This window comes from Hemitrygon akajei, chromosome 9, assembly GCF_048418815.1.
Source record: "Hemitrygon akajei chromosome 9, sHemAka1.3, whole genome shotgun sequence".
Lineage (NCBI taxonomy): Eukaryota > Metazoa > Chordata > Chondrichthyes > Myliobatiformes > Dasyatidae > Hemitrygon > Hemitrygon akajei.
This window is the reverse complement of record NC_133132.1, coordinates 167768065-167794636: the sequence shown is the minus strand read 5'-3', so window position 1 is coordinate 167794636 and position 26572 is coordinate 167768065. Positions and strand designations below refer to the sequence as shown.

The 26572-nt window shown below is 41.1% G+C and overlaps 2 protein-coding genes across 5 annotated transcripts in view; one reads left to right on the top strand and one right to left on the bottom strand.

Annotated features, from left to right (window-relative positions):
- Positions 1–1072: 1072 nt before the first annotated feature.
- Positions 1073–22839, bottom strand: ccdc25 (coiled-coil domain containing 25). 2 transcript variants are annotated; one of them, XM_073057461.1, is made up of 9 exons: positions 22663–22798; positions 13444–13491; positions 13194–13233; positions 12759–12810; positions 10539–10614; positions 9901–10004; positions 8493–8695; positions 5587–5632; positions 1073–1984 (listed from the first exon to the last, which is right to left on the bottom strand). In XM_073057461.1, exons 1-9 carry the CDS (start codon positions 22685–22687, stop codon positions 1952–1954), a joined length of 627 nt encoding a protein of 208 aa, XP_072913562.1. In that variant the 5' UTR covers positions 22688–22798; the 3' UTR covers positions 1073–1951. The 2 variants fall into 2 exon arrangements, with proteins under 2 accessions (XP_072913562.1, XP_072913563.1); XM_073057462.1 differs by lacking the exon at positions 5587–5632 and having other exon boundaries at positions 22663–22839.
- Positions 22840–23544: 705 nt separating this feature from the next.
- The window catches only part of esco2 (establishment of sister chromatid cohesion N-acetyltransferase 2), a 40619-nt gene continuing 37591 nt past the window's right edge, over positions 23545–26572 (top strand). For 2 of the 3 annotated variants that reach the window (XM_073057459.1, XM_073057456.1), the window contains exon 1: positions 23545–23615. The gene's annotated coding sequence lies outside the window, so the exon portion shown is untranslated. The remainder of the gene's footprint in view (positions 23616–26572) is intronic. The other variant, XM_073057457.1, reaches the window with a different exon arrangement.

Here is a 26572-nt window from a genome sequence, read left to right as displayed (position 1 = left end):
TGCAAGGTGGATGAAGGAATGCATCTGAATGTTTTCGAGACTGTGAAATGACATCATGAAGAAATGGCAATAGAAAGCTATTGGGAGGAAAATAGTGTGGTGAAGATTGGGCAAGGTGGATCAAAATGGAGGCTTAAAGGCAAGTGTAAATTCTACAATTACATGTGGAAGAACAACCTTGGAAAGCAATCACCTATATATACAAAATATTTGCACTGTCTTGTGACAATTCTGGTTTTAAATGTTATGTAATTTGAAACATCTTTTTACATTTATATAAAAGATGGATTTATATAAAATCCATCTTTGTTTTTCTTTCGAGTAGGCACATAAACATCTTGCTACTTGTTTGTCCGTGGAAAACAAATAATTATTAGATTGCCCAAAATATCTAATGATTTCAATCAAGGAAAAATTATGGCTTTTTTGACTTTGCAGCTGACTGCTGAAAATATTTATCATGCACTTTTAACTTTATCTTGGAAGCATCATTCGACAGGATGGTAGGTCTAAGGATGACATCCAGTGCAGACTCAGCAAAGCTAGAAAATGACGTCAGATTAATGAGCAACATGTGAGGATCAACCAAGTAGTGTCCACACTACAGCTGTGCTCTGTCCACACTCTTGTATGTATGGGTCAGAATGCTCGTGCATGACAGAGAATGACCTTGCCAAGCTGTTGTGCATCCGAAAGATCCTCTGTATTTCCCGGCCATGAAAGATCTCCAATGCACCCTACTCCTTCAACAGAACATAGTCACAATCATGGACTGGGCACGTGATAAGAAGAGAGACCAATTCGATCATTAAGACATAGGACCCCCAAAGGGCGGAGGACATGCAAAAGACCAAAGACAACTTTGCAACGTACCTTAGAGGCAGAAATGAGGTCTCTGAACTATACCTGAGGCACAATAGAGAAGATGCCCAAGGACAGAGTTGGAGGACCTTCATTGCTGCCCTAAACACCAAAGTAAAGGGTAGTAACTACTAACTATGAATTAACATGACCATTAGACACAGTTGGGATTTGAGAATGTTATGGAAGAAAGGCAATAATTAGATAACAATTAATTACAAAATACTTTTATTTTCAGAGTTCATTCTTGTCACCTTTAGCCCTGGGTTGGGCTCAACAGAACAAGCATTACAATAAGATGTAACAAAGGTTATACCATACAAAGAAGATCTGGTGTAGCCTTGCAACAAAAATCTTCTACTTTAGAGAGGAAGAGACCATGCATCACCTGTACTGGTTCCATAACAACTGGCAGTCTAGAGAATTTTCAAATTCTCAATAACCTACCATATATTTAAAGAAAATACTTAAAAGATATCAGGTCAACCAGTATTGATTAATCAAAAACAGGCTAACATTTTAGCTGCAAGACTCATTCTTTTTCAGTTTCCAAACTGTATAATTTTAATCCATTTTTACTAAATGCGATGTGATTTCAATAAATTACTGTTATATTGATTTGATTAAGCATAATTAAGTAGAAGAGCAAGTGATTTCAAGTAAAATATTTCCACACTGTTTTAACTTTTTGTTAGGTGCAACATAACTTGTGACCATAGACACTGTTGTGAACATTTCTCAAAATAAGTATCAAATTTCTCTTGGATGAAATTTAATTATTTTAATAGTTCATTTTCTAGGCAGTTAAAAAAAACTCCAGCTGAAGTATTTCTGGCAATAAGCCATTCTTTTAAATAAGCATCCACACTAAGCATGTCAAAACTATGAATTCACATGTGAATTTTTTTCAAATGGAAAAAGCACTTACAAGTTTAATTTTCTACTTAGTAGATCAAAGGAAAAGATAAACATCTTCAAACTCAAAAACAGGTACTGGTCCCCTCAGGAAACTGTCAAAAGCAAAAGGGGTTTTGCGGCAGGCCAAAAATCTTCCAATTTAAAATGTCTATGTGATAGCTTTGAGCTGACCTTACATGAAATCGTCAGAGTCATAACCACAATCCTAGAGAAAAAGGAAAATCAGAAATTATTATTTTGTTTACTGAGGTTATTTTCAATGCCAGTTTCACAGGCTCATGTGGGAAAAATGGGAGGAAGAAGTACTTGAAAAAGAAGATGACAAGGAACTACAACTGGTTCCATCAAAATCTGGATCATGTTGGTGACAAATGGATTTTAAGCTCATCATTTGAATAACATGATGTAATGACATCTCTTACATTACATAGGATATAATGATATCCAGAAAGCCAATCCCTTATCCAGGAAAGGATATGCTGACATTGGAGAGGTCTCAAAAGAGGTTCAGGAAAATGATTCCGGGATTGAAAGGCTGTCATATTAGGAGCTTCTGATGGCCCTCTACTCACTGAAATAATGCTGGGGGAAATCCAAGACCAGAGGATAATGCCTCAGAATAGAGGCTTTTAGAATGGAGATGAGGAGGAATTTCTCTGGTCAGAAAGTGGTGAACCTGTGGATTTCTTTGCCAAATGCAGTTGTGGAGGCCAAGTCATTGAGTATATTTAAGGCAGAGGTTGATAGATTCTTGATTAGTCAGGACATGAAGGAATATGGGAAGAAGGCAGGAGATTGGGGCCGAGAGGATAAGTGGATCAGCCATGATACCATGATGAAATGGCAGCACAGACTCGATGGGCAAATGGCTGAATTTTGCTCCTGTATCTTATATACAGAGAAATACTGAAACCTACATATGGATCCGGAATTCGTAATTGCAGCACCATTTCAAGGACAAAGCACAAATGCACATTATATAATTCAGAAATTGCAATGGGAAAGGCAAAACAACTTAATAACAAAAGGAGAAATCCTAAACAATTTTTAATCCTCAATGACTGCAATCACATCTCACTAGATATAAAATTTTAAGCATCTTCACGATTCTTTCCAAGTCATTCCACTCAAGAGATCCTTGTGCAAACTCTAGGTTGTTTCGTCACGACTGACTGCATTTGAGTGGAGCTCTTTTCAGATGAGACTGTAAAGTCTGTCTGACCTTTAAATGGACCCAAAAGATCCTATTAGGTAATTTAAAAGAAAAATTGAACTCCCTGCAGCATCCTTAACATGTCATTTGTTCATTGTGCTGTGTCCTATGACATGCGTGATCATGGTCTTTCTGTGACTCTTGGCAAACCAGTAGTGGTCTGCCATTGCCTTCTTCTGGGCAGTGTCTTTACAAGGTAGGTGACACCAGCCATTGTCAATACTCTTCATAGATTGTCTGCCTGGTGTCAGTGGTCACATAACCAGGACTTGTGATCTGCACCAACTGCTCATACAACTATCCACCTATACCCATGGCTTCATGTGACCCTGATTGGTGGGGGGTGGGGGGGGGGGAACTAAGCAGGTGCTAGCAGAGGGAAGCAGTGCCTTACACCTCCTTTGGTAGAGACGTATCTGCACCCTGCCAGCCTCAATAACACTTATCCCTGACTCACATGATTTTCTGACCATTTGCATTACTGTTTGTAGGGCTTTACTCCAAATACACATGTTGTTAGGGATGCTACAGTGAGTTCACTTGCTTAAAAAAATACCCATAGACTGCCACATACTACTTTTTTTTTAAAAAAAAAGGTTATTTTATCTGCTGCAAATCTGATTTTCTCAGGTCATGAAAAAATACTGGACCAAATAGATAGAGTGAATTTTCCCTTTTCTCCTTGATGTGATGGAGGATGAAAGGGGACCTGGTAGAGCTGTTTAAGATGAGAGATATTGATCATGTGGATAGTCAGAGGCTTTTTCCCAGGGCTGAAATGGCTAACTCAAGGGGGCATAGTTTTAAGGAGCTTGGAAGTGGGTACAAGGGGGATGTCAGAAGTAAGTTTTTCCACACAGAGAATGGTGGGTGTGTGGAATGCACTGCCAGCAACGGTGGTAGAGGTGGACACAATAGCATCTTTTAAGAGACTCTTACACAGGTACATGGAGCTTAGAGAAATAGAGGGCTATGCTGTAGAGAAATTCTGGGTAGTTTCTAGAGCAAACACGAGGAAATCTGCAGATGCTGGAAATTCAAACACACACAAAATGCTGGTGGAACACAGCAGGCCAGGCAGCATCTATAGCAGTGGTTCCCAACGTGGGGCCACAGGGGGGTAATTTGATTTTTAAGGGGGGCAATTTGAGAATGAGTTATTAACAGTGAATTTTTTCTAGTAAGTCTGTGTGAGTATGAGTGTGTGTGCGAGTTAATACATATGTGTATATACAGTATGCATACATAAAAATACTTGTATGTACATGTGTAATTGCGTATGTACTGTATATATAGTGTATCACCATCATTACAATCATCAAATGGCTTTCATAATTAATGAATTGACTGATGTAGGAAGGAACGAATGAACAAGTCTAAACGCGTAAGAAACTCGTACGAGGTCACGCCAATGCTGCTTTTTGCAGTAGCTCTCGGTTCTTGGTGGTGTGAAGGTGTGTACATTGCGTCATCTCTTTTAAATGGTGTATCTGTCTTTGTATGCTGTAGAAATGAATCGGCTTTGTTTTATTTATTATTATTATTATTTTAATATCACTTAATGTTCTTTTTTTTTACAATTTCTTAGTAATTTCTTCCTCAGAACTTTAACAGTCCTTTGGTTCTTTTATTCTTCTCTTTCATGAATGCCATGTTCTTTGGAAGCTTGTTTAAACCAAGTTAATGGTCTTTTAGGCTTCCTCCAAGTGAATAGGAGTTCACTTTTTGAATAATAAGAATTATATATCACCACAGGGGGCATCAGGATTTTAGAGGTGATTAGGTGGGGCATGGCCAAAAAAAGGTTGGGAACCACTGATCTATAGGGAGAAACGCTGTCGACGTTTTGGGCCGAAACCCTTCGTCAGGATTAACCGAAAGGAAAGATAGTAAGAGATTTGAAAGTAGTGGGGGGAAATGTGAAATGATAGGAGGGGGTGGGATGAAGCTAAGAGCTGGAACGGTGATTGGCGAAAGTGATACAGAGCTGGAGAAGGGAAAGGATCATGGGATGGGGTAGTTTCTAGAGTAGGTTACATGGTCGGCACAACATTGTGGGCCGAAGGGCCTGTATTATGCTGTCGATTTCTATGTTTCAAATCATTCCAACAAATAGTTCTCTGTGGAATAGCTGACTGGTGGTAATGTGTGTGTCACCTTATTCCCAACTTTAATTGCAGTGCACAGCAATGCAGAAATCAGGGAGGAGTTTGATCTGCATCTGAGCTTCCAATTCCACCAGTGGGCTCAACATCAGGCCCAGTGGTTCAACAGGGATGTAGTGAACCAGGGCTGATGCATTTTGAATCTGGCCCTTCAATTTTAAATATAGTGAAAGCTCATTAATTTGTGTGGCTACTTCTGCCATTTTACTTATCTCTAAAGTTTTAGAATAAAGAGGTTTTGAAAATTTAGTATTTTAAAATTACTTCAACGCTTTCAATACTTTTGAATATCTTTGACTAGGGACAACAAAAGACGTCTTTTACTGCAGGGGCTTCTCAGGATCCAGTTTGGTAATCAATTTGACTAAAAATTATTTTTGGGCTGTCATTTGACACTGTAACCTTTAACATCTAATTACTTTTACTTACCTGATTGCTACTCATGTTTTCAGATTTCATAAGACTAGAATAGCACCTAAAGAGTTAATACAAACATATTATTTTTTCTGTTTTAAGTTAGGACTAGAGCTCAAACATCACAAAGTTTACTTGCAATTCCTCTGTCAAATATCCTTGTTTTATAACTTCAATATAATGTTCTGTATTTATTGAATCCAATGGCAATAAAATGTTATTTTCCCCATGTGATCTTAATTGTGATGATGCACTAATACTTTCATTTCCAGTCTGTTCAAACTAGTTATTGATCTATTCTTTAAAAATCCTATCACAACTATTTGGATGATCTGCAATATATCCATAATTCTTAATTATTTTCTTGTGCTTCTTAACCTTATTCATGCAGATTCTAGTTTCAGCACTATTCTAGCTATAAACAATCACATCCTTCTTGATTCTTTCTTGAAAAAGATACAAACTTGTTCAAAATGTCAAAGACGAGAATTTACACTTTGTTCGCAAGAAAAAGTAGGATCTTCCAGCAGCCACCCATTTCAATTCCATTTCCCATTTTGACCTCTCAGTAGATGGCTTCCTCTACTGCCACGATGAGGCCACATTCAGGTTGGAGGGGAAACACTTTATACTTCGTCTGGGTAGCCTCCAACCTGATGTTATGAACACTGATTTCTCAAACTTCCAGTAATTACTCCCTCCCCACTTCACCATTCCATTCCCCATTTCCCTCTCTCACCTCATCTCCTCACCTGCCCTTCATCTCCCTCTGGTACTCCTCCTCCCTTTCTTCCTTGGCCTTTACACTCTCCTATCACATTCCCCCTCCTCCAACCCTTTATCTCTTTCACAAATCTACTTCCCAGCTTTTTACTTCACACCCTCCCCCTTTCTCAGTTCCACCTATCATGTACCACTTTGTACTTTTTTCCTCCCCTCCCCACTTTCTTACCCTGACTTCTCTCCTTCCTTTCCAGTCCTGATGAAAGGTCTTGACCTGAAACCTCAATTGTTTATTGATTTCCATAGATGCCACCTGGCCTTCTGAGGTCCTCTAGCATTTTGTGTGTTGTTTATTCAAAATATAGCCACTTTTCTATTGTTGTATCTGCCATATTACAGCTTCCTATACATTTTCAATTTTATTGAATGATGGCTGCATTCCCATATACACCTTATAATAATGGCACTTTAAACAAAGTTTACAATATTTAAAAATCCTGCATCATTCTCTCTATATAACTTCTCTTTTCCCCATCTTGTTTTCTATTTTTTATATATCCATATAACAATTACAGCATGGAAACAGGCCATCTCGGCCCTTCTAGTCCGTGCCGAACGCTTACACTCACCTAGTCCCACTGACCCGCAATCAGCGCATAACCCTCCATTCCTTTCCTGTCCATATACCTATCCAATTTTACTTTAAATGACAATTCCGAACCTGCCTCTACCACTTCTACTGGAAGCTCGTTCCACACAGCTACCACTCTGAGTAAAGAAATTCCCCCTCATGTTACCCTGAAACTTTTGCCCCCTTAACTCTCAACTCATGTCCTCTTGTTTGAATCTCCCCTACTCTCAATGGAAAAAGCCTGTCCACGTCAACTCGATCTATCCCCCTCATAATTTTAAATACCTCTATCAAGTCCTCCCTCAACCTTCTACGCTCCAAAGAATAAAGACCTAACTTGTTCAATCTTTCCCTGTAACTTAGCTGCTGAAACCCAGGTAACATTCTAGTAAATTTTCTCTGTACTCTCTCTATTTTGTTGACATCTTTCCTATAATTCGGTGACTAGAACTGTACACAATACTCCAAATTTGGCCTTACCAATGCCTTGTACAATTTTAACATTACGTCCTAACTCCTATACTCAATGCTCTGGATTTATAAAGGCCAACATATCAAAAGCTTTCTTCACCACCCTATCCACATGAGATTCCACCTTCAGGGAACTATGCACCATTATTCCTAGATCACTCTGTTCTACTGCATTCTTCAATGCCCTACCACTTACCATGTATGTCCTATTTGGATTATTCCTACCAAAATGTAGCACCTCACACTTATCAGCTTTAAACTCCATCTGCCACCATTCAGCCCACTCTTCTAACTGGCCTAAATCTCTCTGCAAACTTTGAAAACCTACTTCATTATCCACGCCACCTATCTTAGTATCATCTACATACTTAAATCCAATTTACCACCCCTTCATCCAGATCATTAATGTATATGACAAACAACATTGGACCCAGTACAGATCCCTCAGGCACACCACTAGTCACCGGCCTCCAACCTGACAAACAGTTATCCACCACTACTCTGGCATCTCCCATCCAGCTGCTGTTGAATCCATTTTACTACTTCAATATTAATACCTAACGATTGAACCTTCTTAACTAACCTTCCGTGCAGAACCTTGTCAAAGGCCTTACCGAAGTCCATATAGACAACATCCACTGCTTTACCCCGTCAACTTACCTAGTAACCTCTTCAAAAAATTCAGTAAGATTTGTCAAACGTGACCTTCCACGCACAAATCCATGTTGACTGCTCCTAATCAGGCCCTGTCTATCCAGATAATTATATATACCACCTCTAAGAATACTTTCCATTAATTTACCCACCACTGACGTCAAATGACAGGCCTATAATTGCTAGGTTTACTCTTAGAACCCTTTTTAAACAATGGAACCACATGAGCAAAACAATGGAACCACATTTTTGTATTGGTTTAAATCTCCCACCAATCATTTCCTAGCTACAATACTAGACCCACTATTTCCCAGGTTATTTCACTGCCTCAGCCAATAAATTATCCCAAATCAATGCTAATTTGATGAATGCAATGGATGAATCTCTCAAATATAGTTCCATAAAGACAATGCAAGCTCTCGCCCACTATGCCTATACAAACCTAAGTTCTTCCATTTCTTTTCTTCTCTTTATTTCTTCTTTTTCCTTTCGTTTCATTTCTTGAATTTGTGCTTTTCTCTCATTCTGCTCTTCACGATCTCTGGATTCCTTCTCAGCTGCCAAATCTGGAAATCGTTCACTTCTGGTTTTCTCCAACCGGTTTAAAATTTCATTTATCTTTTTTTCCACTGTAATTACCTTCACCTAGATATAAAAATAAATGAGTTGCACAAATGATTAAAAATAAGTACTCCCTTGAACATAGGAACAAGACATTCAACTCCACCATTCAATAAGATCTGATCGATTTTTTTAAAACATCATTTTCCTGAACATATCCCATGATTCCTTAGCATCCAAAAAACTTAATATCTTAAATATACTCAGCCACTTAAATTAATCTTGATATTATTCAAACATTAACTACAATCCATGAAAAACTGAGCTGAAATTTCATGGCCATTCAATTTAGAAATTAAGTACAATTTTAGTTTGTATGAAAAATGAAACATTCTTTTTAACACTAGTAAAATAGTCACATAATAAATAATTCAATGGAATAATTCTTTTTGTTAGTTTCAAATATCTTGTTTCAGAATTCTAGATCCAAAAAAAATGTAGACATGAAATTTTAAAACAGCAGTCATATTTAGTCAATGAGCCATCCCCATTTGAGGATTTTTGGTGGAGAGGGTCAGCAAATATAAACTCCTTGATGTTATTATTTTGGAGACCCTGTCCTGGCCCAGCGTGTAAGAGCAATTATGAAGAAAGCATGGCAACGCCTCTAGTTCCTTAGGAGTTTGCGGAGATTCCGCATGATATCTAAAACCGATAGATATGCAATGGAGTACAGACTAGCTGCATCATAGCCTGGTATGGAAACACCAATGCTCTTGAATGGAAATTTCTACAAGAAGTAGAGGGTATGGTCCAGTCTAACATGGGTAAAGTCCTCCCCTCCATGAGCACACCTCCATGAAATGCTGTCTTGAACAGAGGGGATATCTTCACTCCACTTGCCCCATCACTGAAATGTCCCACAGGCAATGGACTCAATTTCAAGGACTCTTTCATCTAATGTTTGATATTTAGTGCTTATTTATATTGTCATTCCTTTTTGTATTGTACATTTGTTGTCTTCTGCATTTTGGTTGAATGCCCTAATTGTGTGGTCTTCCATTGATTCTGTTAGTTACTGTTCTATAGATTTGCGCATACCCAAATGAATCTCTGGGCTGCATATGGTGACGTATGTACTGTGATAATAAATTTACTTCAAACTTTGACACTCAGTTTACTTCTTTTTCTTTAAAATAATTAACAATTTAAATAATTAATTTTTTTAAAGAATCAACAGTCGAGCAGGGCTTTTGTATTAGTTCCTATTGATTCAGTGTCATACTTACGTCCTTTTGCCTGTGAAATCCTATTTGCCCCACGTCCATGTCACCAGTCTTCTTTAGATTGGACCATGGAGTGTACACAACATTTATATTATTCATTTTGCATCCTATAAAACAAAATAATGATTGATACATGCAAAATATGGAGAAATAATGCTTCATTATGTATTATGATGAAATATTTGTGAGAGTAATTAGCTTAATCAGTTCAGTGATTCAGAACAAGTTAGTTTTGATCAAGAGGTTCACTTCCTTGCAGCTGTTATTACTATCAGTACAAATTCATTTCTCCAAGAGAACCACAACCTTATCGTGGTTTGGAGGCTTGTGCGCCTTATCCTTACAAGCGGTTCAAGTGCTACACTTTCTCCCTCACTACCATTCAGGGTCCCAAACAATCCCTCCAGGTGCGGCGACACTTCACCAATGAGTCTGTTAGGGTCATCTACTGTATCTGGTGCTCCCAATGCAGTCTCCTGTATATCGGTGAGACCCAACATAGATAGGGAGACTGCTTCACCGAGCACATACACTCAGTCTGCCAATAAACCTGGCCACGCTATGACACCGATTCCAAAAGATGAATAGAAGCAAAAAGATTTTTTTTGTTTTGTCAAGAAGGCAACCCATTTAATCATTACCTTGAATGCTATTGGCTTTAACTAGCTGAGCACAATCAATTAGTACTTCCTTTGGGATGGAATCAATTACTTGACCCTAAGACACAAATATAAAATATTTTAGCATTTTGTTTTTCATTGCTCAAAATACTTCAGTAAAGTTCCATTTGACATAAACTGGAATATGAAAATAGAAATATTGTTTACTGTAATATTACTAAGACAACATTGAATAACATTATCTTCTGATGGGTTGAGCCTTTTGATGAATATCAAAGACAAATACACTATATACAGTATTTACCTCAATGAACAGCAATTAAAATGATTACTTTAAAAACTTTAATAATCCATAATCTATACATTATAGAAAATAAACACTGAATTTATGTAATAGGTATTTTATGTTCTTACTTTCCAAATCTAGCTTTCTTGCTAAAGAACCACTTTTGCTGGAGATTGCTCCATATATAGTATTTTAACCATTCTTAGATAGTAAGAGGCCGTTTGTTTGACTACCAGCTTTGAAACAGGAGCTCCCAACCTGGGGTACACAGACCCCTCGGTCAATGGTTGGGGTCCATGGCATAATAAAGGTTGGGGACAACTGCTTTGAAAGCAAATGTCAATAGATATTAAAATTGTTAACAATTATACTGATAAGGGGTGGGGGTGGGCAGTTAAGATACATTAGAATTGTTTTTGAGAGGCTGGTAAATTATCTATCCCAGGTTGTGAAGGCTAAGGCTATGGAACTACTTAAATAGGGGGTAAATATATTTTTGAAAGATCAGGAATTTGAGGGAACCAATCAGCACACAAGGAGTTGAAGTGGACATGTCAGTGATGATCATGATCATAGTAGATAGAGTGTATGAGGTCACGTTCTCTACTCACTGCTGCCACCAGGAAGGTACAGGAGTCTCAGGACTCACCCCACCAGCTTCAGGAACAGTTACTACCCCACAACCATCAGGCTCCTGAACCAGTGGGGATAACTTCACTAACCTCAGCATTGAACTGATTCCACAAACTATGGACTCACTTTCAAGGACTCTTACAAGCCATGTAATGCATATATGTATTACTTATCTATTATATTGTTTTTCTTTTTATAATGGCACAATTTATTGTCTTGCACATTAGTTGTTTGCCCAACTTGTGTAGTTTTACACTGACTGTATTGTTTCTTTGTATTTACTGAATGCCCACTACTAAATAAAGCTCAGGGTAGTATATGGTGACATATATGTATTCTGATAAAAGGAGAGTTTAATGTTTAGCATTGATTCGGTGAGTGAAGGCTATTTTTGTGTTGGATCTCTTTATGACTATAGAATTAAAATCAATTCCACCTCCCCATGTTGCAAAATCAACCATGTAATTATAGACCTGATACCAAATCTCAAGCTGCAGTGTTGCCTGCTTACAGCTGCCCAGGAGAGGGGTGTCAGAGTCGATGAGTTCTATCGGAGGCGTGCCATCCAAGCTGGAGTCGGTGCTGCCCCCTAGTGTTCACTCAGCAGAGTACAAACCATAGTGTTCAACTGCAAATTTCTGCAATATTCATGGATTCAGGGCTATGTATTTTATGTGACTGTATTTTATTGATTTTATATGTTCTTGCTATCTTAAATGTGTTATTATGTGCTTTGCCCTGGAGTAATGCTGTTTCGTTTGGCTGAATGTCAATAAAACTTGAACTTTCTGGTTTTCTATCTATGCAATCCATCTTTCACACTAAGTTAGTCTCTAAAAGTATGAAACAAAATACCCTAAAGCTGACATTCATGTGGTGGCATCCGTCGGTCTCGAAAGACCATGGATCTGCGCCTGGAGTTTCCAGGGCGCAGGCCTGGGCAGGGTTGTATGGGAGACCGGCAGTAGCCCAAGCTGCAGGCCTTCCCCTCTCCACGCCACCGATGTTGTCCAAGGGAAGGGCACTAGGACCCATGCAGCTTGGCACTGGTGACGTCGCAGAGCAATGTGTTGTTAAGTGCCTTGCTCAAGAAAACAAACACGCTGCCTCAGCTGAGGCTCGAACCAGTGACCTTCAGGTTACTAGTCTGATGCCTTGCCCACTAGGCCACGCGCCAACACTGACATTCATACAACAGAATGATACTGATCACATGACAAGTGAACACTCAAAATCTGAATATCAGAACGCCCCCAACATATTCTGCCAAATAATTTTAAAGCCTATAGTTACTATAAAATAGTATTCTGTTCTGACCATACCTTGTATAATCTAAGATATACATGAGCTGAAGATAATTTATCTACATGAAACCTAAAAAGAGACAAGAAATTCAGGATATACAGTAATAATTAAAACAAGTACATTTGCAGATTTGAGTCACAAATATGAAGATCAGAATCAGGTTTATATGACTGCAATAAGTTTGTATAATTTATATAACATGTTATGTAATGGCATGTTATGAAATTTGTTTTGCAGTAGCAGTATATTGCAATATATATTTAATTGTAATTTATAGTTCTTATTAAATAAATGAGTGCAACAAGAGAGCAAAGAAAAAAGACAAAAAAATGAAAAAGGATTGAATCAGCAGTAGCAGAGGATTGTAATGGGGGGGGGGGGGGGGATATTTAAAACTTGTGAAATCTAGATAGAAATAAGCAAAGTTACAAAAAACAGTCAATGTAGTGTACCAAACATCTTCTGGCCATCCATACTTGATTAGATCCTCATCTAAATTAAAAAAGACAGAATCACACAAGTTGCAGTAGTGAAATATTTAAAACAGTCACTTGTTAGGCATCTAGTTGATTCAATCTAATTTCTTAAATATTCTTTAAAAATTATAGGTAAATATTTTAAGAGTTGCCAATCACTGCTGGACACAGAAGTGCACACAGAAATACTCTTTAACCATTGAGGAGGAAGAAAGTAGCCACTTACTTTCATATTTATCTTTTCCCATATATATCGTGTAAGGTGAAGAAACAACTGCAACAAATTAGAAATATTTAAATTGGTCAATTCACACAGTAATACAAATAGTTGAAAAGTAGACATTTTGCAATAAAAGGAAAAAGGCCATACTAATTGCAAAAGACATTTATATTTGACTATTTAATAAGTAGAAGCAAAAGTCCAGTTTATTGCCATATGCACAAGTACACCATTGTACAGGTGCAATGAAAAACTTTCCTGCAGCAGCATCACAGGCACATAGTCTGTGTTTTCCATTATCTCCTGCATGGTTGCCCACTAACCATCTTGATCAAAAGATTAGTAATAGCAAGTTGTAAATTGAGGCCCAGACATATAGAGTTAAGTTCTTTTAATTCAATTTGAAGAAATACACGTAGCCTCTGATCAATGCTCACAGAGGTTGTCATCTCTCCATAGTAACAGAATTGGTTGTAAAGCAATAGCGAAAACACAGCTCCAACTCAATATTTTCATGTTACATCAAAGTTCAGGGTAAATTCATTATTAAATGTTACCATATACAACCCTGAAATTTATTTTCTTGTGGACATACTCGGTAAACTCAAGAACCATAACAGAATCAATGAAAGATGGCAACTAACAAGATGGACAAACAACCAGTGTGTAAGTACAAAAACAATACATCAGCAATAACTAGAATGTTTCACTGAATATATTGGTGAGACCCGACGCAGACTGGGAGACCGTTTCGCTAAACCTTGTCCATTCGTCCCCCCCATCCCTTCCCACCGATCTCCCTCCTGGCACTTATCCTTGTAAGTGGAATAAGTGCTACACCTGCCCTTACACTTCCTCCCTCACCACCATTCAGGGCCCCAGACAGTCCTTCCAGGTGAGGCGACACTTCACCTGTGAGTCGGCTGGTGTGGTATACTGCGTCCAGTGCTCCTGGTGTGGCCTTTTATATATTGGTGAGAACCGACGCAGACTGGGAGACCATTTCGCTGAACACCTATGCTCTGTCTGCCAGAGAAAGCAGGATCTCCCAGTGGCCACACATTTTAATTCCACGTCCCATTCTCATTCTGATATGTCTATCCATGGCGTCTTCTACTGTCAAGGTGAATCCACACTCAGGTTGGAGGAACAACACCTTATATACCGTCTGGGTAGCCTCTAACCTGATGGCATGAACACTGACTTCTCTAACTTCCATTAATGCCCCTCCTCCCCTTCTTACCCCATCCCTGATATAGTTCCCCCCCTCTTTTTTTCTTCTCTCTCTGCGCATCACTCTGCCTGTTCTCCATCTCGCTCTGGTGCTCCCCTCCCCCTTTCTTTCTCCCTAGGCCTCCTGTCCCACGATCCTTTCCCTTCTCCAGCTCTGTATCCCTTTCCGGCTCTTAGCTTCACCCCACCCCCTCCGGTCTTCTCCTATCATTTCACATTTCCCCCTCCCACTTTCAAATCTCTTACTATCTTTCCTTTCAGTTAGTCCTGAAGAAGGGTCTTGGCCCAAAACATCGACAGTGCTTCTCCCTATAGATGCTGCCTGGCCTGCTGTGTTCCACCAGCATTTTGTGTGTGTAGCCTATATTATGCTGTAGGTTTTCTATGTTTCTTCTTTATGCAGCTTTTTCTGAACCGGTGAAGTAGCAATTCCGTACCAGATAGTGATGCAGTCAATTAGAATGCTGTACATGGAAATTTCTGAGCATCTTTAGTGACATACCAAGTCTCCTCAAACTCCTAATGAAATATAGCTGCTATTGTGGCTTCTTTGAAGCTGCATCAATATGTGGGCCCAGGACAGACCCTCAGAAGTTGACACCCAAGAACTTGAAACACGAGTAGGGTGGGGAGGAATCCTTCAATGACGCTACTGGCTCTTTTCCGACACCTTTCCATATACATGCCCTTGATGATTCTGACTACCCATTGCAGAGCCTTCCTGTCTGCCACAGTTCGGATTCCGTACCAAGCAGTAATACAGCTTGTCAGGATGCCCTCAACTGTGTATCTGTAGAATGGCATAAGTATAGATGTGCAAAGTCCAGCTGTCTTCAGCCTCAGAAAGTAAAGTCATTGGTGAGCTTTCCTGATTGTGTATAATCTGTTCTGGGACCGTGAGAGGTTGTGAGAGATTTGGGCACAAAAACAGCAGTTCATTGCTTTAAAATATTGTAACTATTCCTCAGTACTGTTTAATTGGACATTTATAACGGATTCAATCCCTCATCCTTGATCTGACATCAGTAAGATATGGATCATCTTCAACTCAACATCACTTTCTGGCTGTAACCCACTATCCCTTGTTATTACGACTTACAGCTTCCATAACTTTCCCAGTCGAGAATACCAAAGATTCATTACTCACTGGGTGAAGACTTCTTCTAAAAAAAACACTAATTCAGGGGCTGTCTGGTCATGATTGGAGATTGTAATCAAAGGTATTAGACAATTAAGCCAGGAGAGACATCAGCTTTGCATCTACCCTGTTGTGCCCCGTAAGAATTTTGTACATTTCAATTCAATCAACCCACACACATACACCCTTTTCTCAACCCAACAGTAGGAGGCCTAGTTTATTAACAGCCTCATATAATGAGCTCACCATTTCAACAATCAACTGGTGAACCTTTGTGACATCCTGTTAATCACAAGTACTGTGCATCCTCCCTCAGGTACAGAGACTACAGAGCTCAGGCAATATTCTAGACAGAGTAGCACCATGGGTCTCTATAAATGGTACGTGACAACTCCACTCTTGTTAATGCCTATTAAAATAAAGGCCAACAAACCTATAGCAATCACTCAAAAATCACTCAGAAACTATACGTGGGCGGGGGGGGGGGGGGGGGGGAGTTGATATTGTAGGATGTGCTATCTATCCAATAATGTCAGGATAAAGTCGAAGAATACATTCCAACCTTTATCAGGAAACCAGGAAAACAATCTTGCAACAACAAAAACTAAGAAACTAAAACAATATAACAAAATAACCAGTCAACCTTATTGAACATACTTAAACCAAGAGTTCTTAAATGAGTTTGAGGGCACTTAAGCATATTTAAGTACTCAATACAAAAGATATTTTGGCCCATTCCCCATCTCTAGCCAAACTCGAATGAACTAAAGACAAAGCATGAATATGTAACTAAACTCTTTGCTTCTACCACACCCTCACCCAATATAAAAGCACAACACCAAAGACAATACAGATAGAAAACAGATACATGGCTCCTATAAAACTATTTGCATTCCTGACTGCTTGCTTACTTTCAGTGCATTGTGTACAGGGACACCAACAGCTTTCAACATTTAACATACAGGTGTCCCCCGTTTTTCAAATGTTCGCTTTACAACATCTTGCTGTTACGAAAGACCTACATTAGTTACCTGTTTTTGCTAACAGAAGATGTTTCTACTGTTACATTTCTACTTCCGGGTTGCGGGGTTTTACTTCCAGTCTTTTCTGCCCCAGTGCGCATGCGTGTACTAATTGATCTGGGGTCGATCTTGCCTTTTAATAAGGCTGAGGTAGGGGATCTTGGGCTTAAAAAGGTTGGTGACCACTAGTTTAGGGCACATTTGCAGGATAGTTTGAGTGCTTACAAAGAATTGTATGATAGAAAAATGTGCGAGGCTAAGCAGTCAAGCATACTGTCATTTCAAGCCTTCCACATCAGCAGACGACGAAACTTGACCTTCAACATCGAGGCAGGCAGACATAGAAGGTGACCTGCTTGCCCTGATGGAAACAGATGATGAGATGACACCCCAGCGTCGCACCAACCCAACCTCCGACAACTCAGCCTAACACACCATCATCAGTGTTCTCACTGTCTTCCTGATTCCGATAAGTGAAACTACACTGGACATACATTATTTCTACTTTATATAGGCTGTGTATTTTTATGTGTTAATTGGTACGATTTGGCAGCTTCATAGCTTAAAGGTTACTGGAAAGAGTGCTTCTGCCGTGAGCGCTTGCGCTGAGCGCTTTTGTGAGGAGTGCTTGTGTGAGAATTTCGCTACGGTGGACAGTGCTGCAATAATTGCAGAAAAGTATTCCTACTTTATACAGGCTGTGTATTTATCAGATCATTCCTGCTTTTACCATATGTTACTGTTATTTTAGGTTTTAGGTGTTATTTGGCATGATTTGGTAGGCTATTTTTTGGGTCTGTGAATGCTCACAAATTTTTCCCAAATAAATAAATGGTTGTGGCGACCCACTTTCTACGCAGGTGAACCGGCTCACAAAATGGTGCGTGCGTAGAGAGGCCAGCCCCAAAATGGCGCTGGGCCTTCTTCTTCACCAGCAAGGGGAGAAAGCCCGTGCGCGGGAAGAGACGTTTGTAATGCACCTCTGATGTCATTTCTGCCCGGACAGGGCTGGAACGGAACTGCGTAAAAGCCAGTGCCGTGAAGTTTGAATAAACCAGTCTTGAGTGAAACTTACAGACTGCATGTCGTTATTTCTAGCTCTGTGTGTAGCACATCACTACATGGTAATTACTTCTTCACTTTACGACATTCCGGCTTATGAACCATTTCATAGGAACACTCTACCTTCAAATAGCGGGGGAAACCTGTACTCAGCTTTCCTATTTTTCAAACTCAATAGACTGCAAATGCTACATTCTGAAGCAAGAAACAAAGTGCTGGAGTTGTTCAGCAGATCGAGCTACAGTTGTGGATGGAAGGAATTGTCTGCTGGTTTTGGTCAAGACCCTGTAGCAGTACTGAAGGTAGGTGGTACAATGACAAGAGGAGGGTTGAGACAGGGCTCAGTCAGTGGGTGACAGGTGAAACTTTAATCCCTGGTTTGCTTATCCCTTCCCAACAACCCACACCCTACCATGGCACATAGGAAATTCCTATACCTACTCCCTCACTGCCATCCAGGACCTTAAAAAGCCCTTCCAGACTGAGTCACAGAAAAATACAGCACTGTAACAAGTCCTTTAGCCCATCAGGTACACGTGGAACTGTTTAAACTGTCTACTCCATCAACCTGCACTGGGACCATAGCCCTCGATTCCCCTACCATCCATGTACCTATCCAAACTTCTCTTAGACATTGAAATGAGGCAACAATTCACATGAACCTGGTCTAATGCATTTGATGTAGCACAGAACTTAGAACATGGAAATTTACAGCACATTACAGGCCCTTCGGCCCACAATGTTGTGCCAACCATGTAACCTACTCTAGAAACTGCCTAGAATTTCCCTAGCATATAGCCCTCTATTTTCTAAGCTCCATATACCTATCTAAGAGGCTCTTAAAAGACCTTATTGTATCCACTGCTATTGGCAGTGCATTCCATGCACCCATTGGTCTCTGTGAAAACTTACTCCTGACGTCCCCTCGGTACATATTTCCAAGCACCTTAAAACTATGCCCCCTCATGTTAGCTATTTCAGCCCTGGGAAAAAGTCTCTGGTTATCCACATGAGCAATGCCTCTCAACATCTCAATCAGGTCACCTCTCATCCTCCTTCGCTCCAAGGAGAAAAGGCTAAGTGCACTCAACCTATTCTCATAAGGTACGCCCTCCAATCCAGGTAACATCCTTGTAAATCTCCTCTGCAGTCTCTCTATATTATCCACACCAGCAAGACCAAATGCAGATTAGGCAACATGTCTGAAGAACTCTCAAAATCAGTCTGCATGGCTATCCTGAGCTCCCAATTGCATACCATTTAATTCCCCTTTCTCTACCGACCTGTCAATCCTCAACTCTCTCCAGCGCCAGGGTGTGGCCAAATGCAAGATAAAATACCTCATTCTGCCTGAATAGTGTACAAGCCAATGGTATGAACACTAAATTTTCCAATGTTAGGTAACCCTTCCCCCACCATATTCATTCCCCTCCCCTTCTGATTCCACTCACAAACCTCTTATTTTTGTTGCATTTCCAAATATCTATCAGCACCCTCTCATCGCCCATCTTATTCTCCCTCCCCATCCTGGTTCTGTCCACCTACTTAACCTCACATTTCATCTACTGAGTGCCCTCCCCTATCTGCTCTTCACCTCTCCCATAATGGTGCCTATTATCATAAACACAAGAGATTCTGCAGATTTCCTCGTGTTTGAGATTCTGCAGATGCTGGAAATCCAAAGCACACACAAAATGCTGCAAAAATTTAGCAGGTTGGGCAGCAACTATGGAGAAGAATAAACATTCTATGGCTTAACTTATGAAAATCCCCATAAGTTGACATCGTAAATCAGCAAGTTGTTTGTTATGTCTACCCTCTCACTGTGAAACGGAGACACCTCTTTTTCCCTCATTAGGGAGAGAAAGAGCCTGTGGTATGTCGAATTACTGGGTGAACGAGTAGTCTTTGGGGTACTGCAAGTCTGTGTCTTTACTGATGCCTTGCTGCACCCTTCAGTGCTCAGTGGAGGGCGCCGATTCTTCTTTTACAGGTGGGGGAGGGAGGATTGTTGCTTTGCTGCTGCTTACGCAGGGGAGGGGGAGCTGGGGGGGGCTCTTTAGGGTTCTAACATTTAACTCATTCATTCTTTGGGGCATTCCTCTGTTTTCATGGATGGTTGCGAAGAAAAAGATTTAATATCCCTGCTCACTCTCCAGACTGACTCTCCACTCCTCTTTGTCCTACCAAGCTCCATCGTTTCCCTGTCTGCTTCCATTTATTACCATCCTATCTCTGACTTACAAATCCACTTCTCTATGTGCCCATCATCCTTCACCCTTCCTCAATCCACCTACAAGCCTATCTCACCCCTCTCTTTACACCAGCTACATTTCCTCTCCACAAGTCTTGATGCAGGGTTTCAGCCAGAAACCTTAATTCTTTTCCCTCCACAGATGCTGCAGGACCCAGTGAGTTTCTCCTGGCTTAATATCATTGTCCAATTTTGATAACAGGCAAGGAAAAACTGGCTTCAAAAGGAGGGACCAGGACTTTTCAGGACACTTATAAAGTACAATAGCGTAGTGGTTAGCACAATGCTTATTCTCCACCGCATGAGTTTCCTCCAGGTGCTCCAGCCACCACCCCCCACCTCCACCAACAGTCCAAAGATGCACTAGTTGCTATGTTCATTGATCATTGTATATTGCCCCGTGATTAGACTAGGATTAATATTAAAGGATTGCTGGGCCAAATCCACGCTGTATCTCAATAAATAAATAAAAGCCTGGCAGCTTTGAAGTGAAGTAGCACTGAGCAACACTTAGCTACCAGAGTCTAGGTTACAAGATTTACTGACTAACCAGTAATAACTATTTTAATTATTCAAATAAATTATAAAATACCAAATATTACCAGTTCATTTCAAATCTAATTATTTGACTTCCTATTTACACAAATCAAAAAAAAACAATAAAACCACTTTGCCCAAATGCAAGGAGATGAAGGAAGATTCAATTCCAGTTACAGTAACTACAACCAGAATTAGGCCCATTACTTACAATGGTTTAGGTTACAAGTTTTACTGATTAACCATTTACAAGTATTCAAATGTTTGGTGAGGTCTAACTTGGGAGTACTGTGTGCAGTTTTGGTCACCTACCTTCAGGAAAGATGTAAAAAAAAGGTTGAAAGAGTGCAGAGAAAATCTACAAGGAAATTTACAAAATTTACCAGGTCTGGAGGACCTGAGTTACGAGGAAAGATTAAATAGGTCAGGACTTTATCCCTTGGAGCACAGAAGATTGAGAGGAGATTTGAAAGTATGAGGGGTATAGATAGTAAAAGCAAGAGGCTTTTTCCAGAAGTTGAATGGGACTACAACTAGAGGTCATGGATCAAAGAGAAATGATGAAAAGTTTATGGGGAACATGAGGGGAAAATTCTTCACTCCGGGCTGTGAGAATGTGGAACAAGCTTCCAGTTCCAGACTGAGGTCCTTTAACATCTACTGGACGATGCTGAGGGTGTTCTACGAGGCTGTGGTAGCCAGTGCTATCATGTTTGCTGTTGTGTGCTGGGGCAGCAGGCTGAGGTTAGCAGACACCAACAGAATCAACAAACTCATTCGTAAGGCCAGTGATGTTGTGGGTGTGGAACTGGACTCTCTGATGGTGGTGTCTGAAAAGAGGATGCTGTCCAAGTTGCACACCATCTTGGACAATGACTCCCATCCACTCCATAATGTACTGGTTAGGCACAGGAGTACATTCAGCCAGAGACTCATTCCACCGAGATTAACACTGAGTGTCGTAGGAAGTCATTCCTACCTGTGGCCATCAAACTTTACAATTTCTCCCTCGGAGTGTCAGACACCCTGAGCCAATAGGCTGGTCTTGGACTTATTTCCACTTGGCATGATTAACTTATTATTATTTAATTATTTATGGTTTTATATTGCTATATTTCTTCACTATTCTTGGTTGGTGCGGCTGTAATGAAACCCAATTTCCCTCAGGATCAATAAAGTATGTCTGTCTGTCTGTCTGTCAGTGCTGGTGGTGCATGCAAACTCAATTTCAACATACAAGCGAAGTTTGGATAGGTACATGGATGGAAGGGGTGTGGTGGGCAATGGTCCCGGTGCAGGTTGATGGAAGTAGGCAGTTTAAATGTTTTGGCATAGACTTAATGTGCCAAAGGGCCTATTTCTATGCTCTACTTTTCTATAACTCCATTACAAAGAGAATCAGAACCACTGCTCAAACGTAAGATGGAAGAATCGTTTCCAGTTACTATAACTACAGCCAATGACAAGATTTATTGATTAACCAGTAACAAGTATTCAACTGTTTGCAAAGACTTAAATGTACAAAGTCCTACCACTTTACTCCGAGTCTAATTTGACTTCCCACATACACAACTGAAACGACTTTGCACAAAATTAACATGCAATTCCAGTAACTACAACACCAGGCCTCTTAGTTACCATGGCCAGGGTTACAGTATTTATTGATTAACCAGCTGTTTCTCATTTGAATATTTGCGATTTGAAGTATTACATATATACAAAAGTTAAAATGTACCAAGTCCTACCACTTTACTCCAAGTCTGATTATCGCACAGAAATGAAAATTTAAAGACAATAAAACGATATTGTGTAAGGGAATGAAGACTCTTCCATTTACTGCAACGACAACCAGCACTAGGCCGTGATTAGCCCCCGAGCTCCTACTTGCCATTGGGGCTAATCAGCGTCTGAAACGTTTCTGTCAAGTAATGAGTGAGGTTGCGAGGGCGCTGACAGTGCCGACACCATCGAGTACTCACCATTACTGGTGAAATAAAAAACCATTTCCACAGATAACACCGGCGGTGATTCCAGACGCCGAGAGTCCGGGAAGGCGAGGGAGACCAGCGTGATCACCGCGGAGCACCCTGGGACTTGTAGGAAACTCAAGATATCCAGATATTTTATAGTTAATGAATTGACACTGATGCGCCCTGCTTACGATTATGTGAATAGTGTTTACAATGCTCGTCACGTAGCCTCCCGTTTTCCCCTGCGCAATCCCGCTAGTTTAATCTCTTCAGTTACTTTTCACTTCCTTGCTTTAATACCGATCTAAATCAGAATCTGGTTTAATATCACCAGCATAAGTCGTGAAATTTGTTGTCTTTGCGGCAAGGGTAGAATACACAATAATAGAAAAAAAACACGAGTTACAGTAAGTGTATGTATTTGAAATAGTTAAATTAAATAAGCAGTACAAACATAGAAATAAAAAGGTATGGGTAATGTCCATTCAGAAATCGGATGGCAAAGAATGAACACAAGTGATTCTACAGATGCTGGAAATCCCGAGAAACACATCCACCAAGTGCTGGAGGAACTCAGCAGGTCAGGCGGTATTTACTGAGGGGAATAAACAGTCGACATTTCGGGCAGAGGCCCTTCATAAGGACTAGAAAGGAAGGGGGAAATTAAAACAATCAAGAGGTAATTTTGCTCCTAAAAATGACACTTCTTTTCTCATTTGATTCATTCCCATTACGCGGATTCCTCAATTTTCCTTCCAACATCAGATTTTGTCAGAAAAACTCGGCAGCAAACTGGGGTGGGGGAGAGAGACCCGGGCTTCTGACTGACTCGTCAGTAGACCAATTGGTGAGGGAGAGCCGCCTGGCGCGTCCAATTAGCGAGGCCCGGAGGCAGATCGATGCAGAAGGCGCGCAACTCGAACGCGCGAATTCGGAGCCGGGCTGGGGCGCAGTTTGAAGCGGTGAGTGCGTAAGCGGGGGCCCGGTGTGTCGAGGCCGGGGGCGAAAAGACCCCAGGGGCAGCAGGAGCCGAGGGTGGGTGAGAGGCTCCGGGGGCCCGGGGAGAGAGAGGAGGGTGCCGGGGGACTCCGAGAGCCCGGGGAGAGAGTGGAGGGTGCCGGGGGACTCCGGGAGCCCGGGGAGAGAGTGGAGGGCGCTGAGGGGCTCCGGGAGCCCGGGGAGAGAGTGGAGGGCGCCGGGGGACTCTGGAAGCCCGGGGAGAGAGTGGAGGGTGCCGGGGGACTCCAGGAGCCCGGGGAGAGAGAGGAGGGTGCCGGAGGCAGCGGGAGCCCGGGGAGAGAGAAGCTCTGTGGATGAGGTTATTAGATGGGAGATGCCCGGACAGAGGGAGGTGGTGACCGGGAACCCCCCTCTTCACGATTCCCGTGCCGGACAATTCCCATCTATTAGATCCATCATGTCCTGCTGAAGGGTTTTGGCCCGAAACGTCGACTGTACTTCTTCCTATAGATGCTGCCTGGCCTGCTGCATTCCACCAGCATTTTATAGACAATAAACAATAGGTGCAGGAGTAGGCCATTCGGCCTTTCTAGCCAGCACTGCCATTCACTGTGATCATGGCTGATCATACACAATCAGTACCCCGTTCCTGCCCTCTCCCCATATCCCTTGACCCCGCTATCTATAAGAGCTCTATCTAACTCTCTCTTGAATGCATCCAGAGACTTGGCCTCCACTGCTTTCTAGGGCAGAGCATTCCACATGTCTACCACTCTCTGGGTGAAAAAGTATTTCCGCATCTCAGTTCTAAATGGCCTACCCCTTATTCTTAAACTGTAGCCTCTAGTTCTGGACTCGCCCATCAGCGGGAACATGCTTCCTGCCTCCAGCGTGTCCAATCCCTTAATAATCTTATATGCCTCAATCAGATCCCCTCTCATCCTAAGTTCCAGTGTATACAAGCCCAGTTGCTCCAATCTTTCAACATATGACAGTCCCGCCATTCCGGGAATTAACCTTGTGAACCTACGCTGCACTCCCTCAATAGCAAGAATGTCCTTCCTCAAATTTGGAGACCAAAACTGCACACAATACTCCAGGTGGGGTCTCACCAGGGCCCTGTACAGCTGCAGAAGGACCTCTTTACTCCTATACTCAATTCCTCTTGTTATAAAGGCCAGCATGCCATTAGCTTTCTTCACTGCCTGCTGTACCTGCATGCTTGCTTTCATTGACTGATGTACAAGAACACCTAGATCTCGTGCTTCCCCTTTTCCTAACTTGACTCCATTTAGATAGTAATCTGTCTTCCTGTTCTTGCCACCAAAGTGGATAACCTCATATTTATCCACATTAAACTGCATCTGCCATACATTTGCCCACTCACCCAACCTGTCCAAGTCACCCTGCATTCTCATAACATCTTCCTGACATTTCACACTGCCACCCAACTTTGTGTCATCAGCAAATTTGCTAATGTTACTTTTAATCCCTTCATCTAAATCATTAATGTATATCGTAAACAGCTGTGGTCCCAGCACTGAACCTTGCGGTACCCCACTGGTCACAGCCTGCCATTCCGAAAGGGACCCGTTAATCGTTACTCTTTGTTTCCTGTCAGCCAGCCAATTTTCAATCCATGTCAGTACTCTGCCCCCAATACCATGTGCCCTAATTTTGCCCACTAATCTCCTATGTGGGACTTTATCAAAAGCTTTCTGGAAGTCCAGGTACACTATATCCACTGGCTCTCCCTTGTCCATTTTCATAGTTACATCCTCAAAAAACTCCAGAAGATTAGTCAAGCATGATTTTCCCTTCATAAATCCATGCTGACTCGGACTGATCCTTCTACTGCTATCCAACTGTGTCGTAATTTCATCTTTTATAATTGACTCCAGCATCTTTCCCACCACTGACGTCAGGCTAACCGGTCTATAATTCCCTGTTTTCTCTCTCCTTCCTTTCTTGAAAAGTGGGACAACATTAGCCATCCTCCAATCAGAAGGAACTGTTCCTGAATCTATAGACCATTGGAAAATGATTACCAATGTGTCCATGATTTCTAGAGCCACCTCTTTAAGTACCCTGGGATTCAGACCATCAGGTCCCGGGGACTTATCAGCCTTCAGACTCAACAGTCTATCCAACACCGTTTCTTGCCTAATATAAATTTCCTTCAGTTCATCCTTTACCCTAGTTCCTTTGGCCACTATTACATCTGGGAGATTGTGTGTTCCCTAGGGAAGACAGATCCAAAGTACTTGTTCAACTCATCTGCCATTTCCTTGTTCCCCATAATAAATTCACCTGTTTCTGTTTTCCATTGTCCAATTTTGGTCTTAACTATTTTTTTGCTATTCACATACCTAAAGAAGCTTTTACTATCTTCCTTTATATTCTTGGCTAGTTTACCTTCGTACCTAATTTTTTTCTTGGCGTATTGCCTTTTTTGTTATCTTCTGTTGCTCTTTAAAAGCTTCCCAGTCCTCTGGTTTCCCGCTCATCTTTGCTATGTTATACTTCTTCTCTTTTATTTTTATACTGCCCTTTACTTCCCTCATCAGCCACGGCCGCCCTTTACTCCCCTTAGGATCTTTCTTCCTCTTTGGAATGAACCGATCCTGCACCTTCTGCATTATTCCCAGAAATACCTGCCATTGTTGTTCCACTGTCTTCCCTGCTAGGGTATTGTTCCATTGAACTTTGGCCAGCTCCTCCCTCATAGCTCCATAGTTCCCTTTGTTCAACTGTAATACTGATACGTCATCGTCATAGTCCGTGGTTGGCATATAGACCTGTGTGACGTTAGTGTCAAATGGTTTAGCCAAGATTTTAATCATCATCACTCTTTCGTTAATGGATACACTGCCTTTGATAGTTCTCGCTGTTTCCTAGTCTACCAAGATTCCAACTCCGTGCTTATGTTCACTTCCTCCTGAATAAATCAGTTGGTATC